General features: G+C 33.9%; 1 protein-coding gene across 1 annotated transcript; it reads right to left on the bottom strand.

The window, feature by feature from the left end:
• Positions 1–688: 688 nt before the first annotated feature.
• LOC108371247 (late secretory pathway protein AVL9 homolog) lies at positions 689–5,505 on the bottom strand. Its single transcript, XM_017626759.1, has 7 exons — positions 5,094–5,505; positions 4,808–5,011; positions 3,898–4,726; positions 2,303–2,704; positions 2,056–2,236; positions 1,902–1,969; positions 689–1,842 (listed from the first exon to the last, which is right to left on the bottom strand). The coding sequence occupies exons 1-7, from the start codon at positions 5,175–5,177 to the stop codon at positions 1,334–1,336; spliced, it is 2,277 nt and encodes a 758-aa protein (XP_017482248.1). The 5' UTR covers positions 5,178–5,505; the 3' UTR covers positions 689–1,333.
• Between the last annotated feature and the right edge of the window lie 14,905 nt (positions 5,506–20,410).

Below are 20,410 nucleotides of genomic sequence, written 5' to 3'. Positions count from 1 at the left end.
AACGTGAGTACAAAGCGGCCGCCGATGAACGTGAAGCCTTCCTCAAGGACTATGAAAAAACACTTGAGCGTTCGAATCAGATATTATCGGAGTTTGAGCAATTGATTGAACAACGCGATTTAGAGCTACAGCAAATAGAGGAAGAGGAGAAAAAAGTTAAGTATAAACCAATGAAATAAAAATCAGTTTATTAATGTTCTTATTTTTCTCAATATTAAATACGCAATAATTTATTGCAACACACAAATGCAAGTACACATTAATCATCATATAAATTGCTTGATATATCTAAATATTCTTAATAACTTGCCCAAATACAATATGCTGCGTCTAAATGCTTGACTCTTACGTTGCTGCGATTAGGTGAAAATTTCATTGGGTTCAGAGTTGTGGTCTGCACTGTTGCAATACGCCCATTTAAATTTTTATTTATTTTATTTTAACAAACGTTTTTTTTTTTTGTTTTGTAACTATTGTAAGATTTTGATTTCGCTTACTCAGGCAATCCTTTCCGCTTACGATTGACCATGTACAAATCCATAGTCCGCCGTGACTTCTTGAGTGAAATTATTGATCCATAGCAATAAAGATTTCATTCCTTTTTTTATTTTTTTTTTTGTATTAATATCCATTTTTAATAAGTATGCCACAAGTACATAGAATACATTTTAATGTATCTCTTATGCTTTTCCGGTATTTTTTGTTTTGTTTCAATTATTGCCGCCCAAAGCTTAGAGCAAATGTTCTACTACATATAGTTTCTCTTCTCTTTGAAAGGTCATTGGTTGTTGATTTGTTTATGAAATGTAAATTGCACTTGAAACAGCTACAAAAATTCTTTGTTTAAATATATTTATGTATGTAATATACTAGAAAAGGACGATTTATATTTAGAGTACTATGAAGATATTAGTTGAAATTTTTAAATTTCAAATTAGCTCTAATGTCTTCATTTAAAACTAAAAAAAATCAAACAATAATTTCTACTTAATCGTCGCATACATTCGTAGTCCTTTGCGCTAACGCAATATTAAATCATAGTTTTTATTAAATATTCGCAAAATTATCTTACCCAAAAAGGACTTTGACACAGAGGTGTAATGTTACAACTGAACAAAATGCAAAAGCTATACGTAAACTAAGGATAGTTTTGACGGGTGGCAAACAAAGAAAAAACAGTTTGGGGGTTTTAAAGTAATATAAAGAATTATTCTCATTAGCAGTCATAAATTCATTGAATTACAAAAAATATAAACTTCATTCATGCATAATAAGCAAAATATTGCGCACAAACTATAACAAATAAAGAAACAATTTTTTTTTTTTAACAAATTCACACAATAAACACGTCACCGTTGCCGCGAGGTGCCTCATTTGCAATATCTGTGCCACAAGTGGGTGTTGGCAAAGGTGCAGCTTTGGGTTTATCTAATACGTCAGCTTCGCGTCCAATTTCGACAATACCTTGTTGCCTTTGTTGTGCGCTCATTTGGTCTATCTCACTAACATTTTCTTCAGTCAACTTCACCACCTCATCTTCATCCAATTCTTCGGCGCTGTCAATAGGCTTTTCACTGCCGCTACTACTAGTGTTACTCACAATGTCTGTGGTTTTCTTTTCGCCCTCAATGTGTATGTTTACACGTTCTGGGTCATCAAAATTTTTTTGGAATGTCACGGTGACTTCTTGCTGTTCCTGTTGCTGTGCCATCATGCCGCTTGCTTCTGCATCACCATCCCCACCATCAGCGGCTGTTGTTGCTGTGGCTGTTTGCGTGGGCGCTGTGGTGATGGATGACCACCAGGTTGAGAATGTGCCTTTGGCCTGCGACAGCGCAACACCTACAAATAAATAAATTTATATTTAATAATTAAGGCTATACACGCTTTGTAGCACTCACCAACAACACGGCTGGTAGTATTTACCGCGTGATTTATTTTACGGCCACTTTCGCTATTTTGCATTGTTCTTGAAAAAAAATACGTATATTTAAACAGTACAATTTATAATATGTGAGAAAAAGGCAAAAGGCAAATTTTATATGTGCCACATACTGTGCAATTTTTAGCTTCATATCGGCCACAGAAAGTGTGCCAGCAAAGGGATGGCCGGCTGGCAAGTCGTCGAAAAATTCAGCATCAGGACGCACGTCATACCATTCCTGAAAGCATTGGGTGTGCTTAAATGCCTGCATAAACTGTGCATTGAAGTGTTCGTTGTCCTTGGCAATAACATCTAAAAAGTGTAGGAATGTAAAATTATTGAATGGAAATATCCCCGCTATGTTTAAGCCATACAAACCATTTGCCACAGCGGTACGCAGTAGTGCTAGTATATAACCCTGAAATTGATCGCGTATCCAATGCTCGCTGCCCTCAGCATCTTCTTTTGGCGACTGTACGTGTTTAAGCAGATAATCCATAAAACGCAAATCTTCTGTACTCAACACCAGTTGACGTCGTAGATCTGCGTCAAGTGTGTCTATATTGGCATTCTCTACATCCACCAAAACGTCGGCAAGTTGACGCTTCTGTTGGAATAATACATTCGAAGTGCCTATGACATAGCTTAATACAGACGGGTCACTTAGTAAATCCATATATGGCAACGAGAGATATGGCAAAAAGAGGTTACCACTGGCGAAGATTGTAATGGGTGCGCGATATTCATCTGGATTTATTGAAGCCAAATTGCAGAGTGGGTCTGAAAAGTAAAAGGAAAGAAAAATAAGAAATACTTTTATTTGGTTTAGTTTAAAAATAATTAGAATTTTTTACTTCTCGATATGCTAATGGTTTATCAAAGCAACTATCTATTTGAAGAGAAAGACCCTGCGACTATTGCTAGATTAAAGTCGTTGGTCTGTAGTCATAAAGAAATTAGAAGCAGGTTTTAACTTACTTAAACTTTGTCATAACTAACTTAAAATAAAAGAAGCGCACTCCCTTAAACTCATTTTATGTTTAAAATGAGGAGAATGTGATTTTAAAAATTTACAAACTTGTAGAAAAGCAGAAAAGTTCTCATAGTTAATCTTGAAAAAATTAAAACAAGTACATAATTTGTAAGCAAAAAATAACACCGCCATCAATGCTCATACAAAGATTTGGAAGTGCCGTTAATTTCTTCATGCTCCAATGCTCCGGAACTAAACCAAATTAGTATGGGACCACGACAGTCGAGTCTACATAACAGGAACGACCCACATTTACATAAATCTGGCCAAGGACTGTTACTCCAGCAACAATCTGCTTTTGTCCACAAGTTTCGTTGTAACTACGAGGGTGTTCACACCTCTCTGGTCATCTGGTTAAGTGTACAATTTTTTTTTATTCATTTTACAATAGCATACACTATAATATCGATGGCTGAATGGAAGATCGACCTATCTCGGCAGTCAGTTCGAAAACTCCCTAACTCAGAAAATTTTTCAACAACGCTTTATCTCAGAAAACTTCTCAAAAACGCCCTACTTCAGAATTTGATTTAAAAACGCCCTATCTCAGAATTTGGTTGAAGAACGCCTATGTCAGCTGTCGATCCAAAAACGCCCCACCTCAGCTTATTCTCAATGTATTTTCTTTTGAGATTTCAGTAAATAAAATTCTGAAATAGATCCTTTTTCAATCAAAATTTCAAGTTCAAATTTTGCTGAGATAGGGCGTTTTCGAACTGGCTCGATATGTAATATTTTTTAACCGGCTAACGAGGCAAGTGTTAACACCAACCATAGGTTCTTTACTCAATATAAGTATGTACAAAAGAAAATACATATGTATGTATATTACCCAACTAAATTACTGCATTTAAATGCAATTTATTACATTATACTTTTGGGAGTGTGATATGCAAGTTTATACAAGCACATGTGAAGTTGTGTAAAATTTGCTACTTACATGCCAATGTATCTACACTCCCTTCGCGAGTTAGTGAATCACTGCGCACAAAACGTTTGTTTCCCACTTCTCCAACACCTTCTAATGAGTCCAAACGGTTTAACTCTTTTGTTGACTGCGACGATGTGTTGGTCGAAGCTGAAGCCACAGTCGATGTGTCATCACTAGCCGCTTGGCTCGCTGCCGACATCGCGGACGATACCAAGGTACAATCGTCTACTGCAACACCAATACCATTTTCCACACCGTCTTCACAAACATTTTCGCATATTTTTGAAGTTACTTCCTCTGATTGCACATTTTGTGCCAAAACAGTTATGGGTTGTTCACGTTCTTTCAATTCAGCTGCTTCCTTTTGTATAGAATCTGTAAAGTCGGGCATTGGCGATAGTGGGCGCGACGTACGCACACATGCTACTTCTTGGAAGCCTTTTTCCAACAGACGTGGTATAAGAGAAGCAATGCCTAACAGCAGTACACACATACCTCGTACCGGTGAACCAAAACACACAACACGTCTTTGCAAGAGAAACAATTTAAAAAGTATGAGCATTTTGTGACGCCAGTGCAGGACGATCTCGCGCAGCGATAATCCTACATGAAAATTGCGTAACGGTCGTTGGGTTTCATCGTCCAACAGGCAAGCATTAAGTTGCTGGTATGCCTTTATTAGAAATTCAGTGCATGAGAAGTCACCTTTCTCGAAGAAAGCATCAGCGATTAAAGCGAGTTTCACCTCTATATAGCCGTAGATGGGTAGCCGCGCAAGGATCACAATCGATTTTTGCACTGTACTGCGTGTCATGTCAGCGGTGCGTATAGTCAATTTCTGTAAAAATACATGTCCATACTTATGTATGTAGTTTCATAACTTCCTAATAAGTATTAAAATGTTGATGCAAATATTTACCTCAATCGGTATTTGCCGGTAACAAGAAACGCCATATACGCTCTCCGTAGGCTCAGTCAGACTAGGCAAGTTAAAAAATACCGTATCATCGGCGAAATTATGTGATCCATCGGGCAGCGCTAAAGTGGGCAAATATTTCCAGCCTGATGGACACTCATTCTTGCCAGTTGTGCCCGTTATAAGTGGAGGGTGGGAAAACTCAACCTAGTTTGCGATATAAAATTTTTTATAGATTTCCACAATTTTGTTTGCGTTTTGGAGTTTCTATTTGATATACAATACGTACTTGGCAACCTAATTTATGGTGGAATCCTACCACCAGTATATGAAGAATTGGGGGTTTATTCTCTCCTACATGGGCTAAAGCCATTGCTTGCCTTGCCGCTTATTTGCTGTACTTTCTTTTTTTCTCGGCCTTCAGTGCCACAATTGTGTTCTCTGCAATTGTTGTCACCACCAACGATTCGCTGGCTAATTGGTTTTTACCATTTTACATGAAACAAATAACTACTGTTTTTTGTATTTACTTAGATGATTAAATATGAATTTCGATACTTTTCAAAGTAAGAGCTAAGTATGTATTTTCTTATCGCTGTTATAAATTTTGCATACAATTTTGCAGTGGTACGTACAATGATTTTTTCGCGAATTGTTTGTTGCAACGCCACCAGCAGTTGTCACTTTTATTGTGAACAATCCAAAATTTTATTTGTGACCGGCAGTAAATTTTCTGTGGTACTAAAGGTCTGATTATGCATCCTTAGCATAACTTCGCACAACCATTTGTACCAGTGCAATAGAAATGTAACTTAAGAAAATGTGAAGCAAAATCTAAATGCGACAGATCGCTAGGTTTTTAAAAGTTCTGCTAATTTGTGGGTAATGGAATAGATACAAAATATATACAGAGTACATACGAAATTACAGTTTGAAGTTTATGTGAAGTTGTGCGAAGTTATGCGAAGTATGCATAATTAGACCATAACCAAGTATTAAAAAGGAGCTGCGTCTGGCTGCATGTGCCAGCATATTTTAGGATACCAGCAAAGGGTTAATTGTGCAGTAGGAAATGAACTTAAAAAGATAGCACACTTTTAGGCGCTAACAAAAACCAGCCCCAACAGTCGTTTCTACGTAATAGGAACGACCCAGATTTATATCTGGCCAAGCACTGTCACTCCAGCAACACTCCCCGACAACTCTTTGGGGATTTTGTATGCTGATACAACAACAACAACACCACCACAAGTATTGGAGTACCTGGATTTAGAATTATAATTTCTTAAGCTAAAATTAGTCGAGAACGCAGAACGTATACTTAAACGTAGTCTGTTTACGCAAAATTTTGTCGATTACTGGAGCCCTCAGTGTTGCTTACTACAGTGTTGCCACTCTTAAATGCCTTTTCATAAACTTACCCTTTCAACCACAATTTTTCGTGCTATAATAAAACTATAAACTACTTAGTTTTCAACAAAAACCTTATTTAATAGTAAATTTCAAATATTTTAAACATATTTCGAATAGGAACTTATAACTTTTTTGCCATCTGCAAAACTGACGAAGTGGCAACCATCTAAAGAAGGAGAAATCAGCTGACACGGAAAAATCTAAATTCCGCAGATTTCTGCGCTACGGGCTACAACTACAGAAAAATTCTGCGGTGTTGAGTTTTCATTTACATGGCGCTTTGGTAAGACAGATCGTGTCAGCTGACTCGGGTTTACGTACCGGTAGGTTTACGTTCTTGACTAATTTCAGCTTAAGAAAGGAAAATGAAGCGCAGCAATTACTAACTCGCGAAGGAAGTGAGTAATTGGCATGTGAAGTAGGAAATTTTATGTAAATGCTGCCCATCCAAACAAGATAATGCAATAAATTGCTGATTTATTTTGGAACGAATTTCCGTCATCCCTTGTCAAGTTTGGTTTGCAGACAAACCGGTTTCGGCGTTGTGCCATCTTCAGATTCATTTTTCGTTCTGTCCGTCAACCAACACCAACAGGCAATAAATTGCATTTAAATGCATTAGCAAGGCGAATATATACAAGGTGGAAGCGGCAGACCAAAAACAAAAACTACACTAATTCGTTCTGGACGGAGAATCGTTCCACATTACATCAATTATCAAATCGCTTAATGTGGTCCAAAGTTATGCGGTAACATACATAAAAAAATATTCAGATGAATTGATAACCTCCTCCTTATTTTGAAGTCGGTTAAAAACAGAAAAATTTATAAGGTAAATTGTTATAAATTTTTAATAGCTATATTTTAACATTTCTATTAAAATTTACATTAAAAAAATTAAATTTAAATTAAAAATCTCAGCGCCTCCTAAATTATGCTTTGCGTACGCCCATGAAACCAGATGTGGCTGTCCTTGCGAGGTACATATATTAGGGTGGTATTTATAATCCGATTTGGTTCATATTTAGAACGTATGTTAACTACATGAAAAGAAATAACTCCACTAAAAATCTTGCCGTTAGGTGGCGCACGAGTCGGTTTATTTATGCGCCGATTTCGTTCATATTTATAAAGCTTGTTTTAAAAATATTTTTTTATTTATAAGAATTATGTTCAACAAGTTTATTAAGCTTGAGGCCGTGTTTTTATGAAAAAGGGTGTGGAAAAAACAACAATAATTTTGTTAATATTCTATTTTTAGAATGTTTAACTTTAAGATCTGCTCGTCCTCTTACTCATTTATTTGTTTGTTGTTTTTGGCCTTTATAACAATTATATTCAATAATTTTATTGAGCTTGAGGCCGTGAAATTACTTAATACATACTTTGTTCCAATCAGCTACTGGTAATCGATACATCTATGCAGTTTTTATACACCGTAGAAGAAAGGGTTGCAGTTGTTTAAACATTTGTCTTCGTTAAAAATTCTTAAATACTTCAAAAACGAATCTCTTGTCATTTCTTCGATAAGGAATGATGGAAGAGAGTGGTCTTCGACCCGATAACTTGGCTACTATCTAGCACAACGGTGCCTTAGTTAACCAATGTAGTACTATTCTACCTTCGTTGTGAATTCGAAATCCATTCTCGAACAAAATTTGTATCAAAGAGATTTATATTTACGCTTGTTGCAAGTTTATTTCACAAATTCCTTTAGAAATGCTTGTTTAATCAGATTTCAACTGTTAAAAGCAGTGTATATTCAATTTACAATTAGGAGGAGGTCATAAAAGCAAAACAATCTGATTTTTTGTTTACTTTTCGCGTTTCCCTTAAATACACTTGGAAGTACAAGTATGATAGATACTTTTTTGCAAATATGAGTACTGGCATCGATTCTTCTTTAAAGTATTCTAATTTGAGTACTAGTATCGATACTTTCCGCTATGGCCAATCTAATCCTACATCTTTGCCCTTTTTTCAGTGAAAGTGCCTGTGTCAATTAGAAAAGTTCTATAGTGAAAAAAACACATTCTACCTTGGTGAGAAAATTTTACATTTCTGCTGTGCCAATACGTTATTTTTTACTTCTAACTGCCGCGTTATATAAACAAGAACCGCAAAAGCCGTCACCAAAAAAAAATCTCAAAAATCAAGGAGATTTTTTAGCTGGTTGAAACTTGTACTTCATTAGACTTATGGTGATTTCGTTTCTACCAAAAAATGTCGCCATTTGATTGCCCTTTTCTCTTTTGGTGTTTCTTTCTTACGGGTTTTTGCACTTTTTTCGCAACAAAATTAAAAAAAATGCACGCCCGTTTTTTGTAAAATGCACTTGTTATATAAAAAAAAAAAAACGCAAAAGCAGTTACCAAAAAAAGTTTCAAAACTCCAGGGGAATTTTTCAGCCGGTTGAAACTTGCTCATCATTAGACTAAAATTGAATAGGCTATAAAAGTGCATACTCAAAAAAGGTTCAGATTAATAAGTTCGAAATTTTGATGAAAATTTGTTGAATTTTCCTAAATTTTGTATAAATTTCGAGACTTTGATTTTGGTAAAACTTGGACAATAGAAAAAAAAAAACTTGAAAAACATTGTGAATATTAAAAAAAATCAAGACATGAACACTTATTTGCGTCACTGTATATAAAAAATATTTGCCTTTATTAGACATCTTAGCAATAATATTAGAACAAAAAAAGGAACAGTCCAGCGCCTTCGTCTTGGTTTTGGCTATATTTAAACGTAGAATACGTGGTATGGTTAAGAGCATATCCAAGTCAAAAACGAAATCACACACTAAGAAAAACCAACAAAATATCGATTATATCGATAAGTCCCGAGAATCCCTAAAATCCCGAAATAGTTCCGAGATTGAGTCTCTGTGCCTTTATCTATATCCTTTTCTCTACAACTACCTTTATTTTAATCTTTCTTCCTCTATCTTCATCTATACTTTTATCGGTATCCTCATCCGCATCTTTTTCTTTATATTTATCTTTGTTTTTATTTTTATGTTTATCATATTCTTCATATACATATTCCCCTTCACCTTTGCACTTATACATATAAGTAAAGTGTTTAAATTTACCTTGGTCTTCATGTTTGCCTTTATCTTTACTCAACTTTGTTTTTGTGTTTATTTTTACCTTGGCCTTTATCCTTTTCTTTATCTATGTACGTCCTCACCTTTACTTTTATTCTTGGATTGGACTTTTTCTAAATGTTGTTTCACTTCGAAAAGTCTTCGCGTATTATGCATACATGTGTTCATATATGTATGTACATATATAATATGTATGTACATATGTATGTATAGACATACATAGATTACTAAAAATAGAAACAGACCCACATTAACTGCAATCAACATATGTACGTATGTATGTATTTACATATGTACACACGCTGCGATTAGGTTATAAATAGCGCGCCTCTGTTTATCAAAAGCCGCATTACATACGCATACATACTTTTTGTCTCCTTCCCACACTTTCAACATATGCACGTGTTTGCAAAATGATGACGAGGGGATTTTGTATGGAAAATCATTTATGCCCATATATTTGAATAAAATAAACATATATAGAAGATATCAACCAATACTTCCCATATACCAAACGAAAGGAAAACTCTTGAATTTTTGATTAAAGAAAACAAAAACAACATCATTCGAGCGGTTTTCGAGCATTTTGGTAATGAAAAAAATTTGCAAATTTTTTCAACAATTTTTTGCCTTAAAATGCTCAATATTTGTTAAATTTATATAAAATTTGTACCCGATAATATTTCTACTGCTCCAAAGAACCTATATCCCGAAAATGAAAGTTATATATGCCAACACTAGTGCTAGAGCACTTTAAAGGCTCAAAATTGACCCCAAAATAAGGCAATGTTTACCGTTGTTTTTACGACAGAAACCGAATTGGTTATTTACAAAAATGAATCTGTCGACAGGTTTGGAATTTTATCTTTGAAACGCCACACTTTTCTTTGAAATCGCTTTATTAGTTCTCGTGCAATAAGGGTTTTTGTGAAGCTCTAAAAATTACAACTACAACATTTGAACATAGCCCCCCATACCTTAAGGTAAGACGTATTCTACGTCAAAAACACTTCAAAGTCGTCAGGTAGGTATGATTCTTGCTGTAAGTTTTTTTATTCACCTCATAGCTGTCAAAAATTTGCAAACCATAATAGGTACTTTGCTACCAATTGGCACATACCCAAATAAGTAGTTTGTAATTATTCATTTAAAATATATTTTTTTATTTTAATATCTATTTTTAGGACAAATTATAACAATGTGTTCATTTGTAATTTGTTGCGTATTTTATTAGTAATTAATTACGGGCGCATTCCAAAATGTCGAAATACAAAGCATCAGTCTCTTTTATTTCTAAACAATAACTAGAAAAAAAATCTAACTTGCGCAACCTTATTGAAAACCAGTATTTTACCGTGATTGCGCATATTTGGCATTACAATCTACTGTGGTTTAGAAATAAAAGAGACTGATGCTTGATATTTTGACGTTTTGGAATGCACCATATTTTTCTAAAATTGTCGCCTTCTTTTCTCAATTCACATATATCCATGTTGTACACACTTATTTACATACATACATATATACGTATAACCATGTAGATATTCTGACAAGAAATTAAATTGTCTATATCTTTTTATAATATACCATAGTTATATTTTCAAATAGTCTGCATCTTTCCTTTTAACACAATCATTTTCTTTAGTTATGTAGGTCCACCCTTGGCCTACAAACTATCTACATACCAGAGTTGTGAAAAATACATGAAATAAAGCCATAATGTTAATGTAAAAACTAAATGCATTAATTTTTGAAATTTGAATGCAAATAAAAATTTAAACGCAACTATTCTGAAAAATATAATGCTAATAAAATTTGCTTTCATTAAATTAACCAAACTAATGGTAATGAACAAAATTTTAAGGAAAAATTTTAAATTTAAATTTACACGACTGAAGACCTATACTGATCTAAATCAATCGATAAACCGTTTTTTAGTTGTAGTTTACAATGTGTTTTTACCTATTTGATGACAAATGGCATTTAATTTAACATAATGAAAACCATAAAAAATTCATTTCTTCGGAATTAATGCATTGAAATTTTCATTTACAGTAAATTTCAAAAATTAATGCATAAATTTTTTACATTAACATCAAAATGCTATTCATTAAAAAATGAATGCATTTTTCACAACTCTGCTACATACTTATGTATGTATGTTCGATCTTTAATGGATTTCTAAATATAGTTTGTTTTTGTTTTTATTTATTTATTTATTCCGTTGAGATTTCACATTTAAGTGTTTCACATTTATTAATTTCAATTGTTTTTACATTTAAAAATTTTTTGTTTTTATTATTTAAACTGCATAATTTTTAATTCAGCTCCTTTATGTTTGCTGCTGATTTGATTTTCTCACTTTAACTATTTTTTTTTTTTTTGTTCGAGTGTGATTACAAAATGCCATTACAATGGTATAGAATGTTTTTCACTATTTTGCTTTTAATTTGTTCTGATTTACAGTAATTTGTGTTTATTTTTTATTCAAAATATTTCAACAATCATGCGGAATATTTTAAAATATGTCCCCTTTATGTAGTTTGAAATTGGGAAGCAACATCAACGAATTTCAATTTATTAGGCAAAAAAAGAATTTCTCTTAATGCTTTTATGGGTCTCAACTCTTTTAAGTAACAAATTTTTACAAACTATGTCGTTTTGAAAATTTTGTTTTCCACAGGAAACTGAAATATGCACTTATACAAAAGTACACTGAAGATGGCACAACGTCAATGTATTTTGTCTCCAAAATAACGAAAAAAATATATGAAATATTTTAAAATAATAAAATAAATTTTTATTGCTTGCGCATTTTGCGGAGTGTTTAACCGAGCTTTTTCTGCAAAAATGATTTAGTGCAGCAAAATACTTCAAATATGGCCAACAGCCGTAGGCAAGTAGTTGGAGATAAAACCTAGGTTCGACTATTTGTTCATAACAGTCGAGTTTACGTAACCGGATTTATATCTGGCCAAAAACTGTCAATCCAGCAACAATCCCCAAAACTCTGAGGAATAGTTGTATCCTATTGACTTTATTTCGCACCAGTATACGAAATAGTGTCAATTGACGTTATTTCCGTTGATCTTTTGTCACCTCTGTCACCTTTTTGTCTTCCCGTGGTTTCGGGCAGGTTATGCACTCTTGTTAGGGCATTCCGTACTTACGCTCATTTTCCCGAAGCTAGCCCGAAAATGTAGAAAACAAACCTATTCAGTATGTAATGAGCTCTTCTACTTTTTTGAACTTATAACTGACTGAGACGTGCATGCTCTGACTGTTTATCTGATGACAGGCGAAGCTCCGTCTTGTATTCGAATACTACCAAAGCCATTCGCTTTGTTTCTCCATCCATTTTGGAAAAGGCAGAATAGACTTCGCGTCTATTGTTACCGATTTGGAGAGGCTCGGCTAAAAAAATATTTTGTATACACAGTTGAATTCATCAAATATTTGCGAAAAAGATTTCTTCAAAAGAAAAAAAAAATCTATTGAACCGATTTTTTTTAATAAGCTCTTCAAATTTTAATATACATTTTGTTTCCATTTGTTAAATCACTCCACTCGATTTCTGTTTTTAAATCAGTAAGCTTCCAAAACATATTAATATCACTTCAGTTCGACTTTTCTTTGTCATTGCACTATTCATGTTTCTACTCAAAATTCGGCTTCCCATTAACACACAAAAATATTGTAAGTATGTACATTAGACCGTACCCCCTTTAAATTTTTCGTCATATCTTCGTCTTTTACAGTCGAATCTTAAAGTATGATAATTCGATGTTCTTATCTCGAAGAGACAAGTTTTTGTTCCAAAGTTTATTGACGTCAAGTACCCCGTTCTGGTACTTACCCATCAGATCTCAGTTCGTACCACCTTAATGTCTGTAAATTAGAGCTCACCAAATGTCATTATTTTGGTTATTCAAGTAGAACTATTTAAAAAAAACTCTTTTTTTCTTTCTTGTAAGGTGGTACGCTCTAATGTATGTACATACATATTCCGCGTGGATGTCGCAACGATTCTGAATAATTGAATTTTATGCATTGTATGCATTTTACAAAATACATTACGTTTAAGTACAAATTTTAAATTTTCACCATTATGCTAAATTTTGTTTTAGTTTAGAAAAAACATTTAATGTAAAAATTTTTATAATTAAATACTTATTTTACATACATTTTTTTTTATTTTTTTTTTACTTTATTTCATTCTTAAAATTTTTTATGCACCATAACTGCATTTAATATTTGAACATTTGCATTTTTTATCTATGTCTGTTTTAAGTTTTCTTTCAGTTTCAGTTTATTTTGCTTTTATAAAGTATGTAATCTTTTATTAAGTTTAATTTCATGTTGTGTTTTTATTTGCTTTAAATTGAAGCTTTGAGTTAATCTTATAAAGATTACTCATTGAGTAAATTGTTTTTCTTATTTGTATTCAAAAAATGGCTTGTTTTCCATGTACTTATCGCATTTCGTTTGCAATACATACCATACATATACTGGCGCCAGTTTCAAAGTCGTCATCACAAATTTCTTTATTTTTATATGCACATTAGAGTGGTCCAGATTTATAAAAAAAATCTTTCTTACCAAATTCAGTCGAAACCGTCATCGCTACACAATTTTAAAGTTAATTAGCTCTGATCCAAACAAAATTACAAAATATAAAGTAATGCTATTTTTCAAACACGCCATACCGAAATTCGAAGCCATTTTATAAAAAAAAATTTGGAAATTCAGCAAAAACTCAGTGTATACATCGCACACCTAGATCTAAAGTGCGTGCAACTCAAAAAAAGGCAATTTTTTTGCATAAATCAATTCATAGGACTTGCGTCCAATTAATTGAATTATTTTTTTCTTCATGATTATATACATTAACTAAAAAACCACTGTTATACCTGTTATGCAATTTGTGTGATTTTTTTCCCCCCTCGCAAGCTCTAGGACTGGGTATAGCTGCTTTGGAGATCAAAATTTATCGCAACAATTCTAAACATTCAGCGGATGAAATGAGGTTTAAATATTAAGTACCAGATTGACCGAGCTTTTCCGGGGGTGCATATATGTACTTTTTAAAGTTTTCAAGGTTTGGGTATCAAATACTTGTTATTTGGATAGCTTTAAAAAATATGTCGGAAATATAAAAAAATATAAATTTTGATATCTACTAAGTAAATTTTTTACCCTAAAATTTAGGTGGCAACCTTGTTCCGAAATACGCTGGAATGAATAGTACATATCTTGAGCGTATATGTACTAAAAAAAATTCTGATTGAAATCACCAAAATAAAAATGTGTATTACATAGAAGCGTGGCAACCCTGATCAAAAATATTTTCAGACCAAAGCTTTCAACATTACCTTTCGTTTGATATCCATATTGCGTTGTTTTAGATAAATTGTGTATAATCGAAAATAAGTGGCAACCTTACCCTTTTATCCTAATGATAACTTTTTGTAATATAGGAAAAGCATTGTTGTAGAACCTTCTCTTAGTACACATGAATAGTAATATTTTAACTTTTTTTCTAAACAAAAAACTAAATAAATATGGGATTCAAAATAGGTGGCAACCCTATTAAAAATATTTTTGAGTTAGGTATCTTTAAAATAACTTCTATTTGATATCCATATTATGATGTTTTAATTAATTTGTAGCTAATTTCGAACAGGTGGCAACCTTATACGAGTATTCTCGGAGATAATGCCTATTCAGATAACCTTAAAATCCAAACATTATCTGTGTACAAAATATCATCAAAATCGTTAGAGCCGTTTCCGATATAGATATATATATATATGTATATACATATATTGCTCCTTTAATGATTATAAGATTATATTCTTGCGAGTATTAAATTTGCAATATGGAACATTTTGACTAGATACCGATCAATCGTTTGTATAAGGGTGGTTTGAATATGCACAGGAAAATCAGCTTTTTGGTATTTGCCTGCTGTCACCCGCCGAACTAAAGAATATCGAAAATAAGGAGCAACGTATTTTTTTTTATTTTGAAATTGGCTAATATTTTATCCTGCCGCCAGTGCTTTAAAGTTTTGCATACCTTTTACATGGGGAAGATACATTTTTTCGTAGTTGCTATAAAATCATTGAAAATAAATATTTTTGGATCGAATAAGAATATTTCCCATAAAATAATAAATTTTTGTGCATAAAAGATAAGGCTATCGGTTTTGAAAAAGTAGTTTCTTAAATTTTAAAGTTAAATATGCATCATAATTTTAGGTTTTGAAGAACTCTGAAGGGAAATATTCTTATCCAATCAAAAAATATTTGTTTATAAATTGATTTTATAGCTAGTATATGAAAAAAAAAATTATTTTCCAAATTTACAATATAGGGATGATCCATCTAGACCTTGACTTCGCAGCATAGTACTTCCCACTGCAATTATTTAGATCAAAGACGGGCACTTAGGAGCCGGCTTGGCACTTTTAGGTGCTTGAAGAGGGGTGACATCAAAAGCCAGCATGAAGGGGGAAGAAGAGCGTAACAAAATTTCTTCTACTTCGCCTCTCATTCCTAATATATATGATGTTTTTAATGTATTTTTTACACCATCTTCACCCTGAGAACTGCTTTATCTGCCCATCCGTGATTTAGATGATTTTTTTCCTCTACAAAGCGATATTTCTTCCATCTTAATACAATGCACGAGAAACATGCCATAGGTGATATTAGCAGCAATGCGCTAATTGCCAATAGTTTTGCAATAATTAAAAATATTGTAGTAGATAAACGAGTGTTTGTCGATTATCGGTTATCCGTGGTAGTTTCGAAGTCCTTTTCTTATTAAATAAGTGAATGTTAATAGTTTATAGTCGCTTGTTGAACTAGAAATCGACATTCACAGTCCCAGGAAAAAGCGATAGTCGAATAATAGTCGTCTATCTACTACTAGTCGACACTGGCAATAGGGGCGATTGCTTTTCGTTATTTTAACCAGTATAATTTTCAGAGCAAGATACATTTGTATGTATGTATGTGTGGCAGCCGTTGTGGTGTAGTGGTTAGCAGTGCGCGCTACCACTCCGCATGGCCTGGGTTCAAGCCCGGTTCCACCCAACAACAAAAAAATATAAAATTAAGAAGTTTTTTTGTAATAGCGGTCGCCCCTCGGCAGGCAATGGCAAACCTCCGAGCGTATTTGTGCCATGAAAAACCGCTTCTCATAAAAATACAATCGCTGTTCGGAGTTGGCGTAAAACTGTAGGTCCCTCCACGTTGTGTGACAACATCAAGGCACACGCCACAAATCGGGGTAGAAGCTTGGCCAAACACTAACATATCGTCGTTTAAAGTACAAAACCGCGTATCAACAAAATGCAAAACCGCGTATGTGAGGTTGCATAAATTATTTTCTAGAGAGTAAAAACACTCATATTTCCAAATGGTTCTCTTTTTTATAAAGCAATCGCATTTCTGGCTTCTATATTTCAGGACGAATGGATAAGGATTGAGCCAAGTGCTTGTGTGAACGAGTGCAATTTTTGGCATCAAATGTCAGTTACGCGGTTTTGCAGAATGACGATAAGCGGCTTTGTACTTTAAACGACGATTTAATTTTTATATCTCTATCTACATATGTATATGTACTAGAGGTATACGCCGCCGTTTTCTGTCATTACTCACGCGCCGCCGCCGAGCTACGAAAATATCGGCGCGGCGCCGGCGGCGTTCGGCGGTTAAGGAATTTTGTACAAAATTTTCATGATGAATGCACATAGAAATACATCGCTTGGAGGAACTACTACTCCAGAATATATACAATTTTTTTTTTCAATACCACAACAACATTCCTTTTTTACATATTACTACAACAACAAGAAAGTTATCACACACCAAAAAACTTTAATGACAATATCTCAGAAAACAGTTTTAACAAAAGTGCCCTTATTGCATCTAACACCTCAATGATTGGTATTCTTGTGTATTTTTTGTTTAATAAAGAGTTGAGTATTTTTTAAACAGATTTTAAATAAGTAAGTTATTTTATTCTCGGGTCCCACAGACGTATACAAGTTCTAGGTGGCTGTGTGAAAATTATGTTAGCAATGTTTTCTACACAGGATTAAAGTTCCCCCTTCTTGGTGGAAATTAGTAGTATTTTTCATTACTTTCGGTTATGCGGTTTAGCGCCCTCTTAATTAGAGTATTTATGATCGGACGCCAACAAAATATTTCTAAACTTACCACTTTCATTTTTACTATTTTCGGCTGCAGGCGTTACACTGTGCGACGATTACAAACGTAAATTTTTCAATGCGAGTGCACATACATAGCAAAGAGCAAATCATTGATATAACAAACGAACATAGCGTCGAACTCGATGCTATTTCATTTAATCAGGCAAGTTCTGCAATTCACTTCCATATGAATTTCAATTAAATTCGCTTTGAATTCAAATTGGCAAGGGCTGAAATTCACTCGGAAATGAATTGTAGAACCTGCCTGATTCTCACAGTGCAACAGGATTCTACGTANGCGGTTTAGCGCCCTTTTAATTAGAGTATTTATGATCGATCGCCAACAAAATATTTCTAAACTTACCACTTTCATTTTTACTATTTTCGGCTGCAGGCGTTACACTGTGCGACGATTACAAACGTAAATGTTTCAATGCGAGTGCACATATCAAAGTGCAAATTATTGATAGTGCAAACGAGCATAGCGTCGAACTCGATGCTATTTCCTTTAATCAGGCAAGTTCTGCAATTCACTTCCATATGAATTTCAATTAAATTCGCTTTGAATTCAAATTGGCAGGGGCTGAAATTCACTCGGAAATGAATTGTAGAACCTGCCTGATTCTCACAGTGCAACAGGATTCTACGTATTTGATGAAACCAAAACTAAATGATAGTTTACACCAGTAGCTCGTTTCTGTAACAATTCTCTACCAAGGCGAATTGAGATATGAATTCGCCGCCCTGTTCTCTACTGCTAATGAGTAGTAGAGAATGATGCATATTCTCTACCAGTAGAGAAATAATCGGTAAAGAAAAGTTACAGAAACGAGCTACAGGAGTGCGCACCCAGAAGTTTATGCATTGCTTGTAATGCATGGTGCGAATCGTAACAAATCGCGGCGAATTTATAAAGATCTATTAATTCTTCCGTTTTTACGTTACATTTTCGTGTCATATAACCATTTGCATTCATTTCACATAATAATAAAGTTCCAGTTCACTCCGTTCCGTTACTTCCATTAAAACCGGGTCCTTAGTTGGCTTACTTTAGCTCAGCACAACATCACTGTGCATCGCCTTGGCCCACTGACAACAAACACATCACATCCTTTTTGGAAGCACTGCAAAATGATCGCAGCAAGCGTTGACTCATATCAGTAAAAACAAACGGGACAACAACCTATCGACATTCTTTCACTGCTAGCCCGCGTTTGCTCAGCTGTAGGTTTGTATTATTGCTTTGTTGTTAGTTTAGTACCAACAAAGTTATGCGTTGAAGTAATGCTTCCTATTCCGAAAAAGATTTTGTTGTAATTTTTTTACGTNAGGAGTGCGCACCCAGTAGTTTATGCATTGCTTGTAATGCATGGTGCGAATCGTAACAAATCGCGGCGAATTCATAAAGATCGATTAATTCTTCCGTTTTTACGTTACATTTTCGTGCCATATAACCATTTGCATACATTTCACATAATAATAAAGTTACAGTTCACTCCGTTCCGTTACTTCCATTACAACCCGGTCCTTAGTAGGCTTACTTTGGCTCAGCACATCACTGTGCATCGCCTTGGCCCACTGACAACAAACACATCACATCCTTTTTGGAAGCACTGCAAAATGATCGCAGCAAGCGTTGACGCATATCAGTAAAAACAAATGGGACAACAATCTATCGACATTCTTTCACTGCTAGCCCGCGTTTGCTCAGCTGTAGGTTTGTATTATTGCTTTGTTGTTAGTTTAGTACGAACAAAGTTTTGCGTCGAAGTAATGCTTCCTATTCCGAAAAAGATTTTGTTGTAATTTTTTTACGTTGCTGTCGTTCGGCTCTGTAAGTTATATTTATTGAGCACCCCAGCTTTACACCTCCTGTAACAAAATCCCCAAAAGGATTTTTAGCCCATAGATCTGGTTGTGCGTTTTATGCGTATTTAAAATTGGTGATTTTTAAAATACCCTTTATCACAATGTTTTTTTTTTTTTTCATTCGTTGTCTACTATATTTTATGTCGGGGAAACAAATTTTTATGTTTAAATTAGCTAAACTATCGAATTTCATACGACAACATCGATTCGTAATAGAGAATAACAGAATGCAAGCGTTTATCGTGCATCGCACGAATTCGTAATAGGGTGAACATTTTCGTAAATTTTAGAAATATCGAACCTTCGATAGACTGAACAATAACCCCGTATGTATTATTTATATTTTCGTATTAGAAAACGAGGTATTTAAAATCTATTTTCGTTTCATCTATAGAATACTGAAATTTACTGTAAGCGTCACACATATGCAGTATGGTTGAGTAATTAACAAAACCGACTTTCCGTACTAAAAAATAAAAAAAAAAAAATATTTGCTTATTAGTACAATCATGTAANGCCCATAGATCTGGTTGTGTGTTTTATGCGTATTTATAATTGGTGATTTTTAAAATACCCTTTATCACAATGTTTTTTTTTTTATCATTCGTTGTCTACTATATTTTGTGTCGCGGAATCAATTTTTTATGTTTATTTTTGCATAAAACTTACGCTAGCTGCCGCTTTCGTACAACTTTAGCGTGCCCTATTATAAATATGTTGAGCAATATATTTTCTTTTTTTTTCCAAAATGCACTGGTTTACAGCAAAAATGTTCTACGGATGCCACTATCCAATTCCTATGTAAAATTGCTCGGTGATTCCGAAAATNCAAGAATGATATAGGAGTTTGACTACCACGTTTGGGCATAGTTTGTTTGTGGTCGAAAAATGGTTGTTCCACGGAAATAATAATGATTTTGTTTTTTATTATATACAACATATAACCTCAAAACTTTAGAGCTATGGTAACTCCCATGTGATCTCAAATTCTAAA

Source organism: Rhagoletis zephyria, unplaced genomic scaffold (genome assembly GCF_001687245.7).
Source record: "Rhagoletis zephyria isolate East Lansing unplaced genomic scaffold, Rhagoletis_zephyria_1.1 Rzeph_scaffold_04826, whole genome shotgun sequence".
NCBI lineage: Eukaryota > Metazoa > Arthropoda > Insecta > Diptera > Tephritidae > Rhagoletis > Rhagoletis zephyria.
This window is presented reverse-complemented; position numbering and strand designations above follow the sequence as displayed.